This window comes from Chelonoidis abingdonii, chromosome 1 (assembly GCF_003597395.2).
Source record: "Chelonoidis abingdonii isolate Lonesome George chromosome 1, CheloAbing_2.0, whole genome shotgun sequence".
Lineage (NCBI taxonomy): Eukaryota > Metazoa > Chordata > Testudines > Testudinidae > Chelonoidis > Chelonoidis abingdonii.
The window spans coordinates 203,261,797-203,287,521 of NC_133769.1; the positions used below are offsets into that span (position 1 = coordinate 203,261,797).

General features: G+C 43.4%; 1 protein-coding gene across 1 annotated transcript in view; it reads left to right on the forward strand.

Moving 5' to 3' along the window:
- The first annotated feature begins 654 nt into the window (after positions 1 to 654).
- CLIC6 (chloride intracellular channel 6) overlaps positions 655 to 25,725 on the forward strand; it is a 54,171-nt gene continuing 29,100 nt past the window's right edge. The window contains exon 1 of the mRNA XM_032792269.2: positions 655 to 2,216. Coding sequence (XP_032648160.1) covers positions 750 to 2,216 — 1,467 coding nt within the window. The 5' untranslated portion in view covers positions 655 to 749. The remainder of the gene's footprint in view (positions 2,217 to 25,725) is intronic.

A 25,725-nucleotide genomic window follows, 5' to 3' on the forward strand; every position in this document is an offset into this window, starting at 1 on the left:
ACCCAAAACCGCACCGCAGAAAGTGCTGAGTCTTTGGGGGGATAGCTAGTGGTTTTGCTGCCACAGTTCAGTGCAGAGAGAAAACATCTAAGGAAGAGCGCAAGCCCAACTGTTCCCATTTCTGCCCCTGCATCCCCGTTTTTGTCCTCCTTCCCCAATTTTCTCTACTGTGTCTCCCTTGTCCCCTCTCCCCCCAGGGATCCTGGAACAATTTGTACAGTGTGGGTGCTGAGACCCATTCAGCTAGGGTGACCAGACAGCAAGTGTGAAAAATCGGGACGGGGGTGGGGGAAATAGGAGCCTATATAAGAAAAAGACTCAAAAATCAGGACTGTCCCTGTAAAATCGGGACATCTGGTCAAGCTACATTCAGCCAAACTGCAAAGCTGGTCTATAATGAGAAGCCAGGGGGCTGTGGCAGCGGCAACTCCCCTCCCACCACCTCCAGTTCCAGAACCTATATCGCTCCCCTGGTTTTGCCACCGTCCGTCTCCCGCTCTGTCCCTACCTGGCTCGGGGGGCAGGTTCTGAGGCCGAGCCAGGGTCGAGCTAGGTCAGCCGCTCCAGCCGCCGGGACGGAGCATGCGCAGACGGCCCGGTGGCGCTCGGGCACAGAGCAGGTGCTGCTGGCTCTGGGCGCCGGCCAGTCGCTAATCCCCGCGGGTGCAGCGAGGAGTCGCCATAGCCAGCAGCGGCAGAAGTCCCCGGCGGCGGCGCCTCTCGCAGGACCCACACTCCGGCCCCTTGCCATGGAGAGCAGCCTCCCTTCTCCTGCAGAAGAGCCCCGCTCAGCTGTGAGGCTCAGCGGGGCGCAGAGCCCGGAGCCGCTCGGCGCAGGGGGTTCCCAAGAGCCGGAGGAGGGAGGGAGCGAGGAAGGGGCGGCGGAGGAGAAACCCTCCGGCCCGTGGCGGGAGGAGGGTGCAGCAGAAAGTGCAGCTGAAGGGAAGGGCCAGGAGGCGCCCGGGGACCTGGGCGCCGCGGAGAGCTGCGGAGAGGGGGAAGAGGCAGCAGGAGCAGGGAGCCCCGAGGGGCAGCAGCAGGAGCCTGTCCCCGCGCACAGCCCAGCAGGGGAGCGCTCGGAGGAAAGGGGCGAAGGAGACGCAGGGGGAAGCGGGGAGGACGAAGGACCTGCAGAGCTCCCTGCGGAGGACAGCACCGGAGGCGAGAGCCCGGGGCCAAGCCCCGCGCAGGAGGGCACCGGAGGCGAGAGCCCGGGGCCAAGCCCCGCGCAGGAGGGCACCGAAGGCGAGAGCTCGGGGCCAGGCCCCGCGCAGGAGGGCACCGGAGGCGAGAGCCCGGGGCCAAGCCCCGCGCAGGAGGGCACCGAAGGCGAGAGCCCGGGGCCAAGCCCCTCGCAGGAGGGCACCGGAGGTGAGATCCCGGGGCCAGCCCCCGCGCAGGAGGGCACCGGAGGAGGGAGCCCGGGGCCAAGCCCCGAGCAGGAGGGCACCGGAGGCGAGATCCCGGGGTCAAGCCCCGCGCAGGAGGGCACCGAAGGCGAGATCCCGGGGCCAGGCCCCGCGCAGGAGGGCACCGGAGGAGGGAGCCCGGGGCCAAGCCCCGCGGAAGGGGGAGACGCAGAACGGGCTGCCCTCGGGGCAGAAACCCCCCAGACCGAAGATTCTGCAGAGGCTGCCGGGGAGGAAGAAGAGCCTGAAGGAGGCCCTGGGGAGGACGCGAGAGAAGAAGAAAAGCCTGGGGAGGTGGCAGGTGAGGAAGGAGCCCCCGCGGGAGAAGAGGAGGAGAGAAAGGAAGAGGATGGGGAGGCAGATGCAACGGCAAAAGCAAAGCCTGAGGAAGGGGAGGATGCAGCAGAGGACGAAACTAGGGCAGGAGAAAGTCTGGCAAGCACTGCACCAGAGGGAGCAAATCCCGAAGACACCGAGACGAGCGAAGAAAGCCCCGCGGCAGTAGGCGCCGCTGGCCATGCAGCAGAGGAAATGCCAGCAGCAGCAGAACACGCGAGCGCAGAGGACGCTGCTACAAGAGAAAGCCCAGAGAGCATCCTAGGTGGAGATGAACTGAGCAACCACCTGACAGAGCCACATGCAACCGGGGACCCCGAGGAGCCTGAGGGAGCGAAGAGAGGCGAGGAAGCCATGAGCCTGAACGGCATGCAGGGCAGGGGCGAAGGAGAGGAAGAAGAGGATGAGGCGAGCACACCTGGTGAACCCGGGGAAGAGACGCAAGAGCATGACATTTCCCTCTTCGTCAAGGTAAAACTGCCTAATCAGTCAATCCGCTCGCACCCTTGCACTTCACTTAGACCAATAGCCGGCTCTGATCCTCAAGCTTGGGGAAGATTCGTTGTGTAGATTATGATGACCGGGTCATGGGCGGGTGTTAGCAGTTTCCTAGACTCATGTGTGGTTGGGGGAGAGCTAGATAAAGCGGTCGCCCCCTGTGACACCGCCTAAAGGAATGTATCAGAGGGGTAGCCGTGTTAGTCTGGGTCCCTAAAACACGACAAAGAGAATGAATGGAGTTTCTCCTCTGCCCAAGCATGGCTGTGGAGTTTTACCAAAAAAAGTGACACTGTGCAGCTCAGCGTTACAATAACGTGGAGTAGTTTGAGGGAGCTCCATCTAGTTCCCCGTCCCCCCATATGCCTTACAGAGCGCAGCTGTAAGGGAGAGAGCCTTTGGTTGTGCATTTGCTGTTACTAGTGTCGTTTAAATCTACCAGGCGCAAATCCAGTTTTGTTTAAATGATTTGGTTATTATTTACTCCCGAGATTAATCTCCTTTGACTTTTCAGTCCTCCTTGGTTAAACATAGACTCTTCTCTCCCTTATGCTGCAAATCCTGGTTTTGTCGTTCTGATAGTTGCAATTATTAATAACACCAGCAAGAAAAGGGAAAGTGCAAAACTGTCAGTAAGGCAATTTCCCAAAGAGCTTTTACCCACAACTATTTTGACATGTTTTACTTTTTTGGTCTAGATAGCTCTATATGTTTAAATGAAAAGTGTATGAGAATCTAGGTGTCACTCTGGATTGTTCATGGGCTTCTCTGTGGTGCTAATCAGCATAGTGTCTGAGCACATGAAATATGAATGTGATAATTCATTCTCACAACTTTTTGTGAAGTAGAGAAATACTGATTAAAGGTCCCTGGAGAGTTTAAAATCTCCAAAGTACGAGGAGATAGAAGATGCACTACAGTTACCCCTAGAGAAAAATACATAAGGAGTAATATTATAGGAACTTATTTGGAAGAAAATAGAAAATTCCTGTTTAAGAGCATTGATAATATGATGTCACATTTATAGAGCATGTTTTATGCTAAAAAGATCAGGAAGTACTTGACAGATACTGATAATTGAAATTAATTTCAAATAATAAATGTAGACAAATGTGGCAATTCTAGATTCAGACTTTTTTTGGAAAACAAAGCCTCATGGTTCTGTGTAATGTGTTAGTATGTCAGTTAAAGATACACAATTTACATACATTCAAAATACCTATAATTCAAGCAGGTGAAATCTAATTTAGAAAAAAAACAGGCAAAATAAAAAACTAACATATATGAAATGTTCTGAAATTAATTTCTGCCTATTTGCTCAGTTCTACAAAGTATGGCCTTGATCCTGAAGTCAGATCAGCATGAGTGGACCCTTAGGTCAGCACCATGAAAACCAAGTCCCCCACTGGGTTGGAGGGCAACAACCAGGGCCAGTGCAAGTATGTTTCGTGCCCTAGGCGAAACTTTTACCTTACGCCCTCCCCCCCACCCCCTCCCTGAGAGGCACCCCCCCCCCCAGCAGCTCCGCCTTGAGGCGCCCCCCTTGCGGCAGCTCTCCACCCCCCACCTTCCACCCTGAGGCACCCCCCTCGCCCCAGCTCACCCCTGCTCCGCCCATGAGCACAAGCACCCCGAGCAGGGCTGGCACTACCATTTAGGCTACCTAGGCAAAGACCTAGGGTGCCAGAATTTTTGGGGGGCGGCATTTTGCTGGGTGAGCAGCACGTGGTTCCGGGGGACCTACCACAGTTGTGGCGGCTCCGGTGGAGCTGGTGCAGTTGTGCCGGCAGACGGTGCGCTGGTCTAAAGGCTCTGGCGGACCTACCGCAGTCATGCCTGTGGCAGGTCCACCGGAGCCTTTGGACCAGCGGACCGCCCGCCGGCACGACTGCGGCAGCTCCACCGGAGCTGCGGGGGGCGGCAAAACGGCCATCCGCTAATGGCGTCAGAAACCCTGGCACCGCTCCTGACCCCGAGGATACCGTGGCTGCTTCACTTCTCCCGCCTTCCAGGCTTGCGGCACCTAAGCTGATTGGCACCGCAAGCCTGGGAGGCGGGAGAAGTGAAGCGGCCATGGCGTGCTCGGGGAGGAGGCAGGGCCGGGGTGAGCTGAGGCGGGGAGTTCCCCTGCGTGCTGCCCCCACCCCCCTGCCGACTTGCTACAGGCAGCCCTCCCCGCGCTCCCCTGCCCCAGCTCCCTTCGTCTAAATGTCGGTAGCGACCGGGGAGGCCGAAGATCCGGCCGCCCCAGTCGCTCCTGAAGAAAATGGCGCCCCCAAAATGCCAGCGCCCGAGGCGATTACCTAGGTCACCTAAATGGTTGCACCGGCCCTGGCAACAACCAAATTTAGCAGGCACAATAGTGAGCAGCATGGAACAATTTGACTGAGGCAGGGCCAGCCTTATAAACAAAGAAAACAAGGGGCCACTTTGGGTCTTACACTACTGAAAGTCATATTTCCAATGCAGAATGTGCAACTCATTCATGGGTTGACCTGGTCTCATCCACCAGCACAAGAATGAAGTGAGAAGAAAAAACTCAGTTTGATCTCCCCCTTCTGTTTGACAATGAATCCAGAAACCAAGCAATTTATGCCTTGATTTCTCCCCCTTTCTTGAAGCGTAGGGCTGCATACATAAAGCTAGTTCTATACCAAACAAACAGGGGAAAAAACCCTATTTTTACAAATGCTATTGAGTCTTTAATATCCAATGCACTGTATATTGCCATACTGGAAAGATAAATGTTGTTCTCTATTTTTATGTCCCCTTGCTCTCTCTCCCCCTCATCTCCCATAGCTTTTTCTTAAAATACAAGTTTGATTGCGATATAAAGTTACTGCAAATAACTTAGCTCTAGCATATTGATCTCCATTAGCTGAATGCAGTGGCTAGAGTTGAAATTAATATTTCTGGGACAAAGTAGAAATCTATACAGCAGAAGTTGTATAGTACAATTTTATTCTGAAAAGTGACTATGCAAAAATGTTACCTTCTTACTCAGTAGATCTGTACCCTGTGTATGTTCAATCGGGTGTGCTTTTTTTAATGACAGTTACATTTTTACTATTGTGAGCCCTACAGGGCCAACTCAGATCTGGCAGAGAGAACTCCATTCTTTTCTGGCTCATAGATTGAGTGAACTGTTAACTACCAATTGTAGGGACACTTATGCAACCTCCTCTTTGTTTTGTATCATGAGCATAGATCCATCAATAAATGGAGCAGAATTGCACAGGTGTAAATAAAGTCATGATGTGGCAGAAGTTTCACCAGTATAAATGAGGACAATTTCTGTCTTGCAGAAAGAGGCCTGTCTGATTTTCAAATCCCAAGCAGAGATTGAAGGTCTTGCAATCAGAAAACATCATCATCTTTTTATGTGTCAAAAACTGATAGTATTTGATATGGATTATCATTGAGACATAAATCCCATGTTGTCACTTCCATAAAGTCACTTTGCAAAAGCAAACCACACCTGGAGCATGATTCTAGTCCTTGTAGAATATCTGAGGGATCAGAATTGGAGAGCAGGACATAATAAGGATAAGAATGTGAATTGTGTTATAATCCAAAAATAAGTCTTAAGCATAGTTAACTGAAATATTTGTGAACTTCTAAAAGGAAGGTGGAACATTTTCATGACTGATTTAACATTAGTAATTTAAGAATGCTTTGAAAATAATGCATTCATCATTCTAATGACTTCACTGGCGGGACATAATCACACCTGAACATTTTACTATACACCTACTTGGTAAATGACTAAATGTATTAGCTAAGACTGGTCTCTCGTTTCTCCACCTCTGAGGCTGGCATCCTAGAGCAGCACTGTATTGGGAGTCCAGCATCTCCCCATTCACAACATTTGAGAGGACAGGGAGGCCCTGTCTTTCCTATTGCTGGAAGGAATCATGCCTTTTTCTCCCTCCTGCTATGAGTAGCTGCACTGTCTCTCTGTACTCCTTCTGCCCACTGGGAAAAGATGGGATAGAGACGGTCAGTCCCCACTGTGGCTCAGAGTGGGCTCAAGATATTTAAAAAACACAGGTATAATGTTTAGGCCAGGGGTCGGCAACCTTTCAGTAGTAGTGTGCCAAGTCTTCATTTATGCACTCTTAATTTAAGGTTTCACATGCCGGTAATACATTTAAACGTTTTTAGAAGATCTTTCTATAAGTCTGTAATTTATAACTAAACTAAAATTCGCTAATGGTTAGGCCGAGACTGCTGCCTGGCATCTTGATCACTATTGTTTCATTATTACCTTGTTCTCCCCCAGTCTGCTGCATTCACCTGTTGTCTCATGTCTTATATTTAGATGGTAAACTTGCAGGATCAAACCAGAAATTATTTTGGCATTGTCGTAAAAGTGTAATGGAGTTAAGGAAGCATAAAATTAATCTAAATTGTTTCAACTCTTCTCTGTTGAAAACTGAAGGCAACAACAACTAGTGAGAGCATGAACCAGTGCAATATCCCAGGCCAGATTCTGCTCCTAGCTGCACTGTAAATCCAGGAGAACTCCTTGTGACTCTAGTTTTGTACTAGTGCAGATGAGAACAGTTTGGCTCACTAAGCCTAAACATTACAAACAAATAGATTTGTGATGTTAATTTAAGACTGAAACAAGGACTTTTGTTCCTATCTGAAAAACTGGATTTCTGTAAAAAGCCTCCACTAATCTGACATCATGCTTAGCTCCACCTTGTCCTGGGATAGACCAGATAGACAATTTTGTGGCCAGGTCTTAAGGACCAGATTTTTCAAGCTAGTTAGGTGCATATTAGGATTTTCTAAAGTGTCTAAGTATCTAATACCCACTAGGCAACTATCTGCATCTTTAAGTGCCTAAATAGCTTTAAAAATCTGTCCCTGAGTGACTTGCCCAGGGATACACAGGAAGTCTGTTGCAGACCTGAAAACATTAGTTTGAAGCAAATCTTCACATAAAAGATTAAAAAGTTACCATTGTTACCTATTTTTCTGAATTACTAGCACCATCATCTCCCAAAATGACACCTCATCATATTTAAAAATGAAGTTGTCAACCTGCCCAGTGTAGTAAAAACCACCACCTACTTTGTTCTAGGGAACCTTCATGCTTCAGCTGGATTCCTTGGTCGCTGTGTTGTCACCATCCTCAGGTATACTGGGATATCACTCATGGCAACCAGGAATCTCTAACTTCAGGGGCCATAAAACAATCATAAAGAAGGGTGAAGGAGATTTTCAAAGGCACAAATGGCAGTGATGCACTTAACTCCCATTGACTTCTGTGGAATGTGGGCACCTAACCACCATATGTGCCTTTGCAAATCTTCTCTGGTAAATTTAAAATTGCCTAGGAGTTGAATACTGCTTCTAACTTTACTATTTAGGATATTCAGGACACAATTCTGTACCTGGTTCATTTAAAAACATACTTGCAGGTCTCCTTTAAGATATTTCAGATAAGATCAGAATTAAACCTCATAGTTTTAGCTACGAATTTCAGTGATTCTGAAAATCAGAGGGTCTAGTAATTTTGCTGTAAGTTCAGAACTTAAACAGCTGGACTACTCATTTCAGTATGAGATCTTCCATCAAATTAATCCGATGTTAAAAGAGTTTTTGCTCAGATTCTGGGTTAACAATAAATGGTGTATCTTAAGAGCTCTTCAAAAGGCTTAGATTAAAATAACAGACTTCATCCAAACTTTGTGACCTTTTTGGTCTCTTATTCACAGGGTGATTCATTTCATTCATCCTTCCAATCAGTCTTTTTGATCTCAGTTACATTTGTGTAATCTGAGATAACTCCACTGATTTCCAGCCTTCATTGTACCTTTACTGAGATGTGTTGTGCACCAAATACCTGATTCTCAAGATCTGGCCCTATATTCTTAGAGATGTGCTGAATTATCAGAAATTCTAATCCACAAGAAAGTAAACAAGGCAGAGAGATTTTGGCCACTGAAAGAAACACTAGGAAAAAAACAGCTACTGCACCATGCTTACAGATATCACACCTTATGCATGCTTCATAATACAGAAGAGGAGGAACATTTACTTTCCATGAAATGTTTATAGGATCCAGATATGGAACTGTGGTCTAGATCATGTATTAAGGGGAAAAAAAGACTATTCTAAAAGTAAATTATTTGGGCTTGATAGCTTTACGTACTCTGGCTGTGATTTTCAAAGGAGTCCCCTAGGAATTTGGTGCTCAAATTCCATTGAAAAAAACCAGCCTGTATTCCCATCTGATGTACTTCACTCTGTATCTGATGTTTGACATGTAGATTTCCAGGAAAAAGTCATAGAGGAAAGATTTATATATCAGATTTGGATTTTTGCTTGTCCCTGGGTGAAAATCACTTCTGGTACTCAAACAAAAATATGTAAAAAAAAAAAAAAAGGAAAAATCACTGTTAATCTTTATAATATAGACACACTGTTATTGGGGGACCAGAATTTGAAGTGGAGTGAGTAGAGGAACATTTGATTAGGTTTAGACAACAGTAGAAAGGTTCCTGCTTCTTTTCTTCAACCTATTCCCTAATAGGGTTGCCAACTTTCTAACTGCACAAAACCAAACACCCTTGCCCCATCCCTTTCCTGTCCTTTCTCTGAGGCTCCACACCCCCACTCACTCCAGCCCTCCGTCGCTCACTCTTCCCCACCCTCACTCACTTTCACTGCACTGTGGCAGGGCTGGGGTGAGGGCTCCAGCTGGGGTATGGGCTCTGAAGTGGGGCCAGAAATGAAGAGTTCAGGATGCGGGAGGAGGCTCTGGGCTGGGGCCAAGGGGCTTGGATGTGGGAAGGGTACAGGTTCTGGGTATGGGCTCTGGGGTAGGACTGAGGGGTTTGGGATATAGGAGGGGGCTCAGGGCTGGGGCAAGGGCTTGGGGTGCAGGCTCCAGGAAGGAGTTTGAGGTGCAGGTGGGGTATGTGAGGGAGTTAGGGTGTGAGAGTAGGGTTGCCAGCTTTCTAATCACACTAAATCAAACACTCTGCCCCGACTCCATGCTCGAGGTCATGTTCACTCCATCCCCCCTCCATCACTTGCTCTTTTCTATACTCTCTCACTTTCACCAGGCTGGGGCAGGGGGCTGGGGGGCAGGAGGGGGTATGGACTCTGGTCTAGGGGTGCAGGCTCTGGGCTTGGGGTGGGAATGAGGGGTTTGAGGTGCTGGAAGGGGCTCTGGGCTCCAGCTGGGGCTGCAGGCTCTGGGGTGTTCAGAGTGTGGGAGGGGGTGAGGGCTCCAGCTGGGGCTGCAGGCTCTGGGGTGCATCTGGGGACGAGGGGTTTGAGGTGAAGGAGGGGGCTCCAGGCTGGGGGTTGAGGGCTCTGGCTGTGGGTGGGGCCAGGGATGAGGGGTTTAGGGTGCAGGAGGGGGCTCTGGGCTGGGGTGGGGGGTTGGTTCTGTACTTCCTTTCTTCCTGGTGCTGCTAAGCGCAGTTAGACTCTTATGTGTTCCTTTCCTCTGTCAGTTTGCTTTCTTATATTTTCCCAGCACTACCACAACGTTGATTATAGGTAAGGCTGCGAACCTGTCATGGAAGTCATGGATTCTGTGACCCCCGTGACTTCCGCAGCAGCTGGTGCTGGCTCAGGGGCTTCCCCAGCTGGGTAGCCCCTGGCCTAGCAACCACAGTATGGGTGTGTGGGAGGGGGCTCAGAGGGTGCGGGGGGTGGTGCTTACCTTGGGGTGGAGGGCTCCCACTGGCATGGCCCTGCATCTCCATGCCACAACCTGCCTGTGCCTGCAGGCTCTGCCCCCGCAGGTCACATTGACTGTTGTTCCCGGCAGCCTGTGCTCCTCTGCTGCCTAGGAGCTTCAGGGATGCAGAGCTGCATAGGGAGACCTGCCAGCCTCACCAAGACCCCCTATATGCCCCCCCCCCAGCGGGGTCCCAGGCCACCACCCGTAGAGCACCTGCGGCCCTTAGCTCAAGCTTTAGTCACAGGTATTTTTAGTAAAAGTCACGGACAGGTCACGGGCTGTGAAGTTTTGTTTGCTGCCTGTTACCTCTCCATGACTTTTACTAAAAATACCCATGACTAAAACATAGGCTTAGTTATAGAGTCTTCCAGTCACACCATCTATTTCATATCATAGCAGGCAGTCCAACTTAAAAAGGAAGTAGCCTAAAAGAGAGTCATTGCCCCAGGCAGAGCATAAGCACAGCTCAACCTTACATCAGGGAATGGGTGAGGAAAGGGCAACTATCCATCAACTAGCTTGTTTTAATGAAACCAGAACAAAACCAAACCATGCTTCATTCAAACTGGCTACCTGCTGCTATCCATCACAACCAGGGCAATTCCTGTAAAGTAGCCATTTATAAAATATTTATATTGCAGTTTCAAATCTTGTATATATTTTCAAGTGCTGAGTTTGCAGAGACAATTGTGTGCAGTAGTTACACACGTTAGCCAGGGATTCTGTTTTGTTCCCAAGACTCACAAAACAGGAAACTGGCCAACTTCCCACAAGCATTTGCCTTTTCTTAGCTATTTTGCTGGATGGAGTATGGCAATTTAGGATGCCATAATACAGCTTAAGAGGAACGGCATTATGAATTCCTTTCATAACTCTTCAGGTTATTGTGTATACTTTGTGCACTGGTTGCAGATTCTTATAGAGCTGACTATTTAGAGATCTTTTTTAGTTTCTTAAAGTGGTACACTTTTAGAGAAAAAGACCAATGTAAATTTGGCAAACAAAAGTTACACATTTTAAGGAGATATGAAACTGAACTGAGATTGTTTAGTCTGCAGAAGAGAAGAGTGAGGGGGGATTTGATAGCTGCTTTCAACTACCTGAAAGGGGTTTCCAAAGAGCATGGATTTAGACTGTTCTCAGTGGTACCTGATGACAGAACAAGCAGTAATGGTCTCAAGTTGCAGTGGGGGAGGTTTAGGTTGGATATTATGAAAAACTTTTTCACTAGGAGGGTGGTGAAGCACTGGAATGGGTTACCTAGGGAGGTGGTGGAATCTCCTTCCTTAAAGGTTATTAAGGTCAGGCTTGAAAAAGCCATGGCTGGGATGATTTAGTTGGGAATTGGTCCTGATTTGAGCAGGGGGTTGGACTAGATGATCTCCTGAGGTCCCTTCCAACCCTGATATTCTATGAAAGCCTTTGTTTCAATGGCAGCAAACAAAACAAAACAAAAAAACAGTTTATTAGTTCTAAAAGTATGGGGAGAGGTTCAGCTTTACGTATGGTTACAATTGCTCTCACTCTTCCCCTTCCCCCCTGTTTTTGGGCAATTTGTAGCTGTTTTAGAACTTAAGATTATACAGATACATTTACTCTCTGAACCTGTTCACTGAAAAATAGCTTTAAAAGCTATACTGAAATAACTCTTTTTGCAACTTTGATCTTGAAGATATGCTTAGACATTATGTAGCAATTTAGTGCTTTGTTTAGGTATACTAATGCCAATTCTGACAACGTCCAACCCAAACCCTACTTCAAAAATAGACAAATTAAAAGAAGCAACCACAAAATTATAGCGGCATCATAATGTGGTCACATATGTAAAGCTGAACCCACCACTGAGTTGAATTTTTCTTTTCCCCAAAATCTCTCCAAACATCTTGAGTTCCCTTTTTGTCCTGTAATCTGAGGATTGCAAATTATAAGATGTATAACTTTTGTTTATTTGGTTGAAGTCTGTAATGGCCCCAAGAGTGGTTTATGCACGCAATATTCTATCATTCTCCTGCACCTATCCTCTGTAATGTCACTGTAAATGACTTGGTCTAGAATTATTTAAATCAGAAAGTATTAAAAATCAAAACTTGAACATTTTATGTCCTCACAACTATGTTCTTAAACATTTATTACTTTCACTTATCGAATTCATGTGTGGTTTATTTTAAGCATGTGCTTAAGTCACATGGGCCTTAAGCTTTTTGATGAACAGAGTCAGAGTCTAGGGCCTAATTCTGTATTCCTTGTAATTGATACTAGTGGTAGTTTTAAATGTTCAAGGAATACACGATGAAGTCCCTAAGGGCTCAATCCTGCAACCTTTGTTCCTCATGAGCAAATGTTCCTCATTTTCCCGGTAAAAACATCTATTGACCTCACTATGGGTCTGATTCTACACTGTTTACAGACAAGGCTCCCAAAGGCAAAGAAAAGAGTTTTCCTTATCTCATTGCTGCCAATGCCCTGAGTTTGGTGGGGACTGGCCTTGGCTTTGTAAATCTATCTGGGTAACTGCAGCTGTACTTAATGTCCTGTGGCTGCAGAAAACAGCTGTATTGCTGTGCTCAGAGCTTTGCATGCTGCTAGTTGTTTAATTTTATATGTTTCTGTAGTTTAGGGCAGGGAGGAGAGGAGCCACTTTTTATTTGTGTAGGAAAAAAAACCAGTGCACACAACTCCTTCTGGCCTTCAGATGTACAGCATCACTATTCTATTACTGGGGAGAAAGTTAAGTAGCCTTATGGTTACTACAGGATCTCACACAACATTATCTTGTTTTATAGGTGTCTCACACACATAGTGGGTGTGTCATTACTCCCAGTCATAGCATGCACAGTGGCTGTGCTGCATTTTTTTTTTATGGTTCTATGATTTTTGTTTTTACAATTCTGTCTCATGGGCTCATACACATAGAGCCCTATTTTTGAAAGTTAAAAAAAATGTTTTCTAGTGATTGTGAGGACATGCAGAGGGTATACAGCCTTGCAATGATTATTAATATGACAGTAGAACTGAGAAGTCCATCTGAGATCAGGGCCGTATTGTACTGTGCACTCCAAGAGACAGTCCCCACTCCAAAGAGTTCAATCTTAAAACAAGCAAATATTATTACCTCCATTTTACAGATGGGGGAACTGAAAGAAGTAGAGATTTAGGTCTTGATCCCCAAAGGTATTTAAATGTTCAAATCAATGGGATTTAGTAGCCTAAATATCTTTGAGGATTCTGGACCTTACTGACTTTCTATCACTGTTAGTCTTTCACATAGTTTTCTGCATATTCTGATTCCTTGAACTAAAATAAAAATGTAACCCCAGCTGGTCTCTAATGTCATTTTTTTTCTGAAGAAAAAAAATCACATATCCCTTGGTTAGAACACAGGTTCTTGTAAGGAACATAGTTAAATGGCATATGAAGGTTATATGTGTTTTTTTTTTTGCGCTGCTAACTGATAGTAAATGTCATGATGTCATAAGGAGTTGTTTGCATTTCCATTTGCTATGTTTATTTACCGATAAAAGACTGAAGAAGTTGAATGATTACATACCAATTGATTTCAGTAATTTCAACATTTTTAGCATTTAAGCAAACTTTTTTTTAGTTTTCCAAACTAAGTTTCTCTAGTTTTGTAAACAAAATGTTGATGCTTTACATAGTGCATGTCATTTTAATTAGTAGTTTAAAATCTGCTCATGATAATACATTTAAATTTATATAGCATTTCATAGGAATGAATAGTTTGAGGCTTGTGATGCTCATTGACATCATGTGACACAATATGTAGTTATATGTGTGAAGCAGGAAGCCCAAGGTTCCATGGAGATGGCCTTACTCAGAAAAAAGCACCCTTTTCCATGGAAGGATCAGCTGTCAGGCTATGCATTAGGTGAACTGTAGCAGGTGTGAGAAGGAAATTGTTGCTCAGATCATACAGGAAGGAGTTTTGCCCCTCCAGTTCTCCTTTTACAAAACCTTAGAGACGCAACAGTTTTGTATCATTAGCTTAATGACTGGAGGTTACTTATTTTCTTTTCCTGTTCTTCAGGAAGGGTAGTGTTGCACTGGCAGACTGAAGCTGCTGTGGTCATGATGTTTCCCTCTCTGGTTCTGTTTCCATTCATAAACTGAAATTTTAGAATATAACCGTATTACATTTTTCATCTGGGACCAGAGTGGAACAGGACTGTAATGATTATTTAATGAGTTCAACAACAACAGAATAGAATATCTTAAATTTACATCATCAACATGGGACGTGGTTTCTCACAACTGCTAAAATAAAATAAAAAGAAGCCTGCTACTTTCTTTACTTTAAGCCCTGTTCACATTAGGACATATAATCACATCCAGAATTATTTTCAAAACATTTTTAACCCCAAACCAAGTTGTAATACAGTTTGGTTTCACACCAGCAAGACTGCAGGCTACTGTATACAATGTTGTAGACGGAAGGTGTGAAGGGCTTTCAGTGTTTCCAAGTTCTGCAATATCTAGTGTTTTTTTCTTGAAGCTCCAGCCCCTGGAGTGAAGCAATACATGAGAATCTGAGATTTCATTAAATAAATAAGGCTCCTAGCCCTTATGGTTGTATACAAAAGTTCAAAAGTGTATGTTGAATGCACCTGAAAGATTAAAAAACCTGCAGGCAAATACACCCTCCCCCCAAAATTAGTTGTGGGGAGTGGGGATTGAAAACAAACCCAAACCATTTTTAAAACCAATCTTGTAATGTTTCAAGGCTTGAATCCTGATTTTTGAACACTTGGGGTTGGTTAATCTGTAGCAGGATTTCTAGAGCATGTTTTTACTTAAAAATTTTAGCAGTAATTGATTGCCACAGATAACAAAGCATTTCAGGAGTTGGGGGAGAGAAGGAGGGAGAAAAGATACTCAACACTGGGAGCCTCCAGTGGGAAGGAGAGGAAAAAAGATCACTTCCACCAGATCCGCATTACCATTTTGCTTCTTGGGCTGGTATTTTTCATTACCAATATTTCACTAGGTAATGTAGATATGAACAGTGATTTGTGGGAGGTTCTGAGCCAGGTCCCACTGAAGCCAACAGGTTTCTTTATTTGTAACATTCTGCATGAATGTCTCATTCATTTTCTACTCAAATCAAAAACCCTGCACACAATTTAAAAAAAAAAATGCAGCACACTGCCAGCCTCTTCTTTCATCTTCCCTATTTGGCCCAAGTGTAGGCATTAGGATTATCATTGCAAGATTGCTTTCTTGTCCACCTCACCACCCCCTCCAGCTTTTTTCCACTCTGCCGCTTATTAAATCCTTTTTTCCCCCCTTCTTACAAGGCAAATTATAGATATTTTATAGATGTAGTTTTGCTTATAGATTAAAATGTGGCTATACAACATGTTAAATATCACGTTAAAATGTTAAACAGGATGAGTCATTAAAATATCAGTTAATCTGTTTTTCCCAGACCTATAATGTGTTCCAGAATATAATGCTCTTTTGTTGCAATAATTCCCTGTAAGAATTTAACAAGGATATAAGTTTCTTGTCTTCATTTAAAATGTTCAGCTGGTATTTTGCCATGTTATTAAATACGGATTAGAAATAGCATTGAGGTATTTAAACCATAATTCTTGTAACAGGATAAATAGCTAATAGCATTTGGTTTGTTGCTTGTGTACTTGTGACCTAGTTTATAGTCAGTTTAACTCAAACAGACAAAACGATGTCTCTCACCAGCATTCACAGTGAAGAGGTATTCAGGTTTTGAACTATGTAGGGTAAAAGTACCAGACCCTTTAATTCAGTGATCTACAAATGGGTACAGCATTTCCAAGTGTTCACAAAATTACAGATTGCTAGCTACATGCAGATTCAGAGCATTCAGGTTTCTTTGGTTGTCTTTGCCTATATTTCTGTAGGTTTTGAAATCTTAAGAACACAGCCAGTTGAAGAGAAAAGTTAAACAAAGCAACATAGTGTGGTTCTTAAAAAGAACAACTTTCTTTTCCAGTAGGCTTAGTTCTGCATTGGTTAAAAGTAGCTTGAAACAAGCAGCTAAAAGAGGAGCAGTGGGGAAGCAATGCTTACCAAGCTAGGGAGAAAGTTTTGCTGCTGCCACCACTCTTATGTTAAACCTGCCTCTACGAATGAGGCCTGGTCTACACTATGCGTTTATACCGATTTTAGCATCGTTAAACCGATTTAATGCTGCACCCGTCCACACAACGAGGCCCTTTATATCGATATAAAGGGCTTTTTAAACCCGTTTCTGTACTCCTCCCCGACGAGAGGAGTAGCGCTGAAATCGGTATTACCATATCGGATTAGGGTTAGTATGGCCGCAAATCGACGGTATTTGGCCTCCGACCGTATCCCACAGTGCACCACTGTGACCGCTCTGGAAAGCAATCTGAACTTGGATACACTGGCCAGGTAGACGGGGAAACACCCCGCGAACTTTGAATTGCATTTCCTGTTTCCCAGCGTGGAGCTCTGATCAGCATGGGTGGTGATGCAGTCCCAAATCCAAAAAGAGCTCCAGCATGGACCATACGGGAGATACTGGATCTGATCGCTGTATGGGAGACAAATCTGTTCTATCAGAGCTCCGTTACAGAGACGAAATGCCAAAGCATTTGAAAAAAATCTCCAGGCTATGATACAGAGTCCACAGCACAGTGCTGTGTGACAAGCATAACAGAAAGCCAAAGAATCAAATGGACGTTCATGGAGGAAGGGAGGGGGACTGAGGACTCCAGCTATCCCACAGTCCCTGCAGTCTCCGAAAAGCATTTGCATTCTTGGCTGAGCTCCCAATGCCTGAAGGGTCAAAACATTGTCGGGGTGGTTCAGGGTATATCTCGTCAATTTACTCTCCCTCTTCCCCCCCATGAAAGAAAAGGGAAAAAAATTGTTTCTTGACATTTTTCAATGTCACCGTATGTCTACTGCATGCTGCTGGTAGACACGGTGCTGCGGCACTGAACAGCAGCATCCTCTCCCCTTCCTTCCCCAGTGGTAGATGGTACAGTGCAGTATGACTGGTAGCCTCCTCGTCATCATCCCATGAGTGCTCTGGCTGGCCTCGGTGAGGTCGGCCGGGGGCGCCTGGGTAAAAAGGAATGACTCCTGGTTTCCTGGCAGATGGTATAGAATGGTTGGTAACCGTCCTCATCATAGCAGCTGGGGGGCTGAGCTCCATCAGCCCCCCCCCACCTTTCATGTCTAAAGAAAAGATTCTGTACTGCCTGGACTATCATAGCAGTGGGATGCTGGACTCCTCTCCCCCACCGTTTAATGTCCTGCCTGGACTATCATAGCAGCTGGAGGCTGCCTCCCCTCATTTTATCTCACTAAAAAGTCAGTGTTTCTTATCTGCATTCTTTATTACTTCATCACACAAATGGGGGGACTGCAACGGTAGCCCAGAAGGGTTGGGGGAGGAGGGAAGCAACGGGTGGGGTTTGTTGCAGGGACACCCCCTAGAATGGCATGCAGCTCTCATCATTTCTGTGGGATCTGACACGGAGCAGCTGTGCTCTCTGCTTCTCTAGTACACTGGTTCTCTCCCACACTTGCCCCATATTCTAGGCAGGACTGACTCTATTTTTAGATACAACATAAAGGAGGAATGACCCAGGGAGTCATTCCCATTTTTGTCCATTTGTGAGGCCAGCCCCCCCATGACCTCAGATGAAGGTTCGCCAGGAGCACTCATGACAGCAGCAGACATTTCCGGAAATACTGATAACTGTCATCTCATCTGTCATCTCATCGCCAATTTACAATGGCACAGCAGACGGTACAGATAGGGACTGGTAACCATCTCTGCTACCATGGGCGGGGGAGACTGCGGGAACTATGGGATAGCTACGGGATAGCTACCCACAGTGCAACACTCCAGAAATCGAAGCTAGCCTCGGTACATGGACTCATGCCACCGAATTATTGTTCTTTGTGTGGCCGCGTGCACTCAACTTTATACAATCTGTTTTACAAAACCGGTTTATATAAAATCGGAATAATCCTGTAGTGTAGACGTACCCGGAATCTCCCAGCAGTCTACAAAGCGGATTGCATTTTAAGCTGTTTAGAAATTTAGCCACATTTTCCACTAAAATGAAGTGGCTTCTGTTTTGAATGATTCATAAAGTCCAAGGCCAGAAGGAACCATTATGATTATCTAGTATGATTTCCTGTCTAACACAGACCATAGAACTTACCGAAAATAATTCCTGTTGGAACTAGAACACATCGTTTTAATAAATCCAGTCTTGATTTAAAATCATCTGTGGTGATTTAGCCATTCTTTCAACTACACTGCTTTGAAGAAGTCTTAACCACTGGGCTTAAACACTTATGAAATCCATTGTGAACTATGTTGAAAACAGTCTTTAAAACGAATTGCTGATTTATGACAGTACCTACAACAAGCACCATTACCATGATGTACAAAGTCTTTTTGTAATTAAACTGTACTGGCATATTTAGCAATATTTGTTTAATCAGCACAGAGGTGTACTTGGTCTTCAGTTTTTATTCACTTACTGGCAAATTAATAGAAGGTTATTGCTTTAAATATTCCACACACAATTCTTGCAGATTTTCTAAATGTAGTCATAAAATCATCTTTGTAACAGCAATCAGAATTGTTTAATTCAGGAGTTGTTCATAAAAGAATTTATGTAAATTACTAATGGGAGAAAAATACTTTATTTGTAGACAGGATTGTTAAAGCTGCTTTGAAAAAGAGTAATATGTTACAAGCTTCTGATTACTAGATCCAAGAGGTAATCAGTAACTGATTACCTTACTATTACAGTTTGCTCAGCACCTACCAGAGCATAGAAAACACACTGAACAGTTTACAATCTCAGGACAACAGAACAATTCCCAGCAACAAGACTTGGTGGGAGGAAATCTTTGCAGATCATGGAATTTCTCACAAGTTGGCTCTTCTGCCCCTGGCAGAATGGGAAGTGCTTTCATGCTGGCTGTTGCGCTCCCATTTTCCCCACGACTCTCTGGGAGACTGGCTTCACTGGAGGTGTTCTGCCTAGTTTTTCTGGGTGTTGCTGCCCGTGGACTGCCATTAAAGGCAGGGAGACCGCCTAAAATGTACTTCAGAGCTAGGCTGCATGACCTTTTTTGAGTAATCTCTTTAAGAATGATGGAGATGGACTCATTCCCAAAATGAATCTTGACCCTATAGGTTCTTGAGAAGGGCTAACGTTGTCAGAGGCAGCTGATTGCCCCTCTTCCCCAATGTAGCACAAGAGAAATGTGCATGTAATGGGAGCCCTCTGCAGATAGGCTGATCTGAGCTTAAGTTACTTATATAAATAAAAGCAGCAAACAGTCCTGTGGCACCTTATAGACTAACATGCATGTATGAAGTGGGTATTCACCCACGAAAGCTCATGCTCCAATATGTCTGTTAGTCTATAAGGTGCCACAGGACTCTTTGCTGCTTTTACAGATGCAGACTAACACGGCTACCCCTCTGATACTTCTATAAATAAGTTACTAATTAATTATTTCTCGGTCAGAAAAGCAGCAGATGACTGCATACTGATTACTTTTGTATCACATACAAGGTTGGATTTCAGCTACGAGAAGCAGGAGGTACCTACTTTAAATTAGTTTGACTTCCCATCATGATGTACTGGGGGCTTCTTCTTGAATTACCGTAGAACCCAACATGATTCCAATGCAAGTTCTGCATGTTCAGTACATAGTATGTCACAACATTGACCCTTTTTGAGCTGAGCATCCAGTCAAAGTTTGGGGCTCTGAGGATGTTCCAGCCAGAAGCAGAAATTGTTGAAGCCTGGTATTTCTTTGATGCAATCTTGTTTATTTTAAAAAAATTAAAGTCCTGGTATCTGAATGGAGAAGGAAGCAAGAACAAAAGGAGCAATTTCCTTCATTTACAGCCCCCAAGTATTAGCCAACACCAGACCCCCAATCACTCTCCCTAGCTTTTTCCAGTCACTGTGCTTACAGGCTCCTGCTTGGCTTTCGTGCACCTCTCCTTCTCTGTTTTTGCCTGCTCTCAGTTTCTGTGTGGTCTTTTCCCCCACACCCAAAACAATACTCAGCTACAGCTGACAGATAGGTCACACACCTCTTGTCTTAGGTACCATAGCTAGCATGGTATCATTACTCACACAATGCAGGACTACCAACATGTAATAATTTAAAAATAATTCAGTAAATCACATTCCTTTTCAACTTTTAAAATAATCTGATTCTATTGCAGGATTAAATCTTTTAAAAGCTGACTGCAGTTATTTTCACCGCCCTGCTGTGAGCCACAATTTTAGATGAAAATATCCTATTTGTATGACAGTATTTAGGGTGCCAATATTTAGGGCCCCTGATCTGATTAAAGACATTAGTAAAACTCCCGTGGCATCATTGAGAACAGTATTGGCCCCAAGGTTACTATGTACACAATTTATTTGTTTATATTTCATTTTTCTTGTTTCTCTGGGAAAATCTCTGTTTGTAATGGTGTGGGAGGTGTATATTTGAGAGCAGCACATGTTTTAATAGTAAATAGATGAGTTATGTACTATTATTCATTTTTTAGTTTTACTTACACTGTCTTGTCTTTGTATTTCATGAAGTAATCATTTATTGGTTTGCTTTATGTAATCCAGATTAGAATAGGATAGCCTGTTTGTAGACCCACTGGGTAGGTGGTAAATATTTAACATCAAAAGTAAATGATGGTCCCAATCCAGCTTCCATTTAAGTAAATAGGAGCACCTGTAGGCCTCTTAATTCTGGAGAAGAAATAGTAATGAAGGCTTCTTAATAACTTAATTGGAATTATACCATGCTAGCAACATTATAATCATGAATTGTTATAGAAATATTTTCATTACAGATCCGTATATCTTAGTGAGTATAACTTAAAAACATTTGGTTGATATTATTTGTGCTTATTCTAGGCTTAAAGATTCCTCTTTCCTCTGCCCTCGCCCCCACCCGGTTTGGCAAGATTTGCTTCTTATTGCATTTGATTCAGTGACGGTAAAAGAAGAGTTCCCTCTTTAACAGTGAGCAAGGTCTTTAAAAGTGACCCTATAGAGGAAGAAAGTGAGCTTGTGACCTTCTGTAAAGGGAAACTGGAAGATTTTCTGTCAAAAGTTCTTTTTTTCTGCCTTTTTTTAATGTTAGAAATTTTGATTCTGACTAGCCTGGATGACTGGACAGCTAAGGAAATGTCTACATTACAAGTGTCAATAATGACAGCAATTAGAGGGGGGAGAGATTTTTAGTCAGACAGTTAATAATTTTGTTTTGTTAACACCTATTTAACTTCAGGTGCTAGTTAACATTTGGGACACAGGCTATCTTGTTAAAGTTAAATTCAACACCCTTGTCCCTTCAACTAAGTTGTGAGAGGTAACAGTATACATTCCCTGAGCCGTTTTAACAACTCCACCGGCAAAGTCTTTCATACTCCCTTTCAACATTATACAGGAACAAAAACAGTTGATGGCAGAGTTTGTTTTTGTTTGTTTGTTCTTATTCTATGCCTTCTTTTCCCTAAATGTCAATCCAATCCATAGGAAGGCCTCTATCCTGCCTTTGAATCTGCTAGTGTGGATCCCTGTGCCCATGCAGAGTCAGTGCACGAGTCAAGGGTCCACACTAGCAGACCACAATGCACAATCTATGTGCAAATGTTTCATGAACTGCCAGTCATATTTTACATTTTGTAATCCATTAGATAAATAGAAGCTGCACACATCTGTATTAAACAAGGTTGATGTTAATCAAGTAGATGAAGATATATGCCTGTTTAAAATAATTTTTGATAGCTAAAACGCCCAAATAATTTTACTCCTAGCTATTTCAACAAAATATTTTTAACCTACAGCAGGATGTTTTTTGACTGCTTTAGCTCAAAAGTTTTATGAAGAATTTAAAATGTCTATAAATTAATATCAGTATTAGCTCTTATATACGGAATTCAAGGCCAACATCTAAGGTTTTCTTGAGGGAATTTAATAAAAAAGGAAAAGAATCTGCATTAGGACTTTGCTCTCAAATGACAGATAAAACCTGTTACGATGTGTTAATATTGAAGTGTTAATATTGAAGGTTACCATTGTACTGGGTATCATATGAATGGAAGTAAAGATAACAAGGTGGGTGACCTGAGGAAGAGCTCTGTGTAGCACAAAAGCTTGTCTCTCACCAACAGAAGTTGCTCCAATAAAATATATTACCTCACCCACCTTGTCACTCTAACAGCCTAGGACTCACACTGCTACAGCAATACCGCATTCAAGGAAGTAAAGATGTTCATTATAAAACCACTAGGTGGCATCAAAACAATTTGGCAAAATTTATAGAGTACTTATGCCCCAAGACCCCAAATGAACATATTTTACATACAGAAAAAATTAGATTGTTTGCCTCTGCCTCACAAAAAGCTTTAGTCTGACCATGATATTACACAGATGACAAGCCTATGATGCCTTTCTGATCATCACAATGTATTACATGCTACTAATATGCATTATATTTGCAACCAAGTGAACTAAAATGATTTCTAGCTACATTTTCATATATTAGAACTGTAGGAATATGGTAAATTTTGCATTTTGGAATAGTACAGTTCTATCACTACCTGCATAAATAGTACTGTATAAACATCTACAAATATTTATAAGGTTTTGTAAAGTCAGAACTAACTAGATGTCACATTTTTCAATGTCTGTTACAATAATTTATACTGGAGAACAAAAATCAAGATAGAATTGTTGTTGATATGAGGAATATATATATATATATTTAGATAGATGGTAGTATAAGTTACCAGTTACTGTAAAAATCTCATAGACTCAGACTTTAAGGTCAATAGGGACCATTATGATCATCTAGTCTGACCTCCTGCACAACGCAGGCCACAGAATCTCACCCACCCACTCCTGTAACAAACCCCTAACCTAGGTCTGAGTTATTGAAGTCCTAATATAACTCAAGCTCATATAGGACTCTTACCAGAACAAGGAGAGAATTTTTGTGCCAAGAGTAATAGTAGAGATTGTGATTGAATTGTTTCTCTCTCTGATATTACCAGTAGTGTTTCTTTCTCACTGTAGTAGGAAGCTAGGCAGGAAGGGGCTGGGAAAGATTCTAAGCAGAAACTGTACAGTGAAGCAACAGTGTATCTTTAGGGGTAATACTGTTTTTCTTATTCTAATAAAAATCCTTGCTCAGAATTAGGACAAAGTTACATTACAAAAATAAAGAATCACAGAAAAAGCAACACTGTCAGAAATCAATTCACTTTGAACCAGCATAAGTAAGGACTAGGAAATGCTTTCAGCCTTTCAAAAGACTTATGGTTAGAAGCCAAACTGGCTAATGAAAGGGATGCTTCACCAGAACCACGATGAAGATTAAATACAGAGAGCAGCAAAGTATTGGTCATCCTGTTAGCTTAGGGCTTGTCTACACTTGCACTTTACAACACTGCAGCTTTGTTGCTTAGGAGGAGTCTGAACACCCTCCCCCCCGCCCCCGAGCACTGCAAGTTTCGCACTGTAAAGTGCCAGTGTAGACAGTGCACCTGTGCTGGGAGCCACTTCTCCCATGGAGGTGGGTTTTTTTAGAGTGCTTGGAGAGCTCTCTCCCAGTGCTCTGCCGCGACTACACAAACCACAAATATTTCTAGTGAAGATGTGCCCTTATGCAGCAAGTGAAGCCGACGACCATCAATTAGTCATTTACCTTTGGTAGTGATGAGGAGATAAGAATAACTGTTAAGATGTTTGAAGAGAATTTCTTTTCAAAAAGAATGTAACACATGGATGGTCATACTTTTACCAAAGGGTGCTAAGACCTGGAGAATATGTGGAAGCATTTATAGAAGCCTATATGAAAACAATTTGTCACTTTGGTATCAGTAAGGAAGATTACATAAAAAGTTGTTTAACAGTTGGGGTTCAAAACAAAGCGCTTCCAGAAAAATTGCAATCAATGTCCGAGCTAAGAAGCAGGGGGACAGATCCACCTAGGGCACTCCCAACTTGGACAATAATTCTTCTCCCATCAGGTGATAGTTCTGCTCCACCTCCTGGTGGAACTCCCCAGCCAGGCACCAGCTCTTCCTGCTCCCATTTCAGATTCTTCTATGTCCTGCAGCCTCATTTCATCAGCCACTGCTAGTGGAAGGGGAGAGAACTAAACTCCTCCATCCTAAAGGGAGAAAGTGGAAGGGGAAGGGCCCCTCTGCTCTTCAGTGAAGGGAAGTTGTGCTGCCTGGTGTTCCTCCTTATGTGACCCCTATTATGAAATATTTGAAAACAGGGAGGGAAAAAGGTATTCTCCAAAAGACCAAACCATTTTTGGTTAAACTAGGGATGTGAATCGCAGTTAACTCAAGCAGTCAAAGCAAAACAGATTAACTAGATTTTTAAAAAATAGTTGGAGTTAATCAGTTTGAATCACGATTAAAGAGAATGGCAATTTAAATATTTGTGGATGTTTTTCTATATTTTCAAAAATATTGATTTCAATTACAACACAGAATATAAAGTGTACAGTGCTCACTTTATTTTTTATTACAAATATTTGCACTGCAAAAATAAGAAATGGTATTTTTCAACTCACCTCATACAAGTACTGGAATGCAATCTCTTTATCATGAAAGTGTAACTTGCAAATGTAGAATAATTTTTTTCACATAACTGCGCTCAAAGAACCAAAACAATGTAAAAAAATTTAGAGCCTACAAGTCCACTCAATTCCACTTCTCCAGCCAATGGCTAAGAGAAACAAGTTTGTTTGTATTTATGGGAGATAATGCTGCCCGCCTTTTATTTACAATGTCACCTGACAGTGAGAACAAACGTTTACATGGCACTTCTGTAGCAGGCGTTGCAAGGTATTTATGTGACATATGCCAAACATTCATATGCCCTTTCATTCTTCAACTTGTGGATTTTTTAAAAATCTTCTTACAGGGCAAATATTTGTAATAAAAATATAAAGTGAGCACTATACACTTCATACTCTGTGTTGTAATTGAAATCAATATTTTTGAAAATATAGAAAAACATCTATCATAAGCATTCCCAAATCTGGACCTTAGCGTCCAGAAATCTGGGTGCCTGCATGAACCTCTCTAAGCTTAATTACCAGCTCAGATTTGATCTTGCTGCCACCATCCAAAAATTCCAGGGTTTTGGCTCCCTCTGGTCTCCCCAAACCCTTCCCTGGGGAACCCCAAGACTCAGGAGCCCTGAGTCTTACCACAAAGGGAAATAACCCACTTCCCTTGCCCCTCTCTCTCCCTATTCAAAGTAGTCAATTTAAACATTTTAGCAACCTAACACACATGTAAATTACAAAAAACAATAAAGCCTATGATTTTTCTACCTCTTTGTCTAACACTTTGAAACTGAAGATTAGGAAGCTGGTAGCATTGCAGATAAAAAAAATCCTCTCATAGCTGAGAGCAGACAATAGACACAGACCCAAATCCTCCTGAGCTTTGAAAATCCAGGTTTTCCCTGATGGTCTCTGGTAAGGTTGGTTCTATTGTGTAACCCTACAGTGAAAGAACTATACCTTAGCTATTATTTTGACAACATCCCAAAAATATTTAATTTAAATTGGTATTCTAGTCTATTTAATTCACAGTGCCATTTAACCTGGCTGTTAATCATACTATTTTTTAATGTAGGAAGTTATGCAATTTTTAAAAATGTTGTGACGCCCTGAGGTTTGCAAACTCAAACCAATAAAAACAGAAATACAATTTTA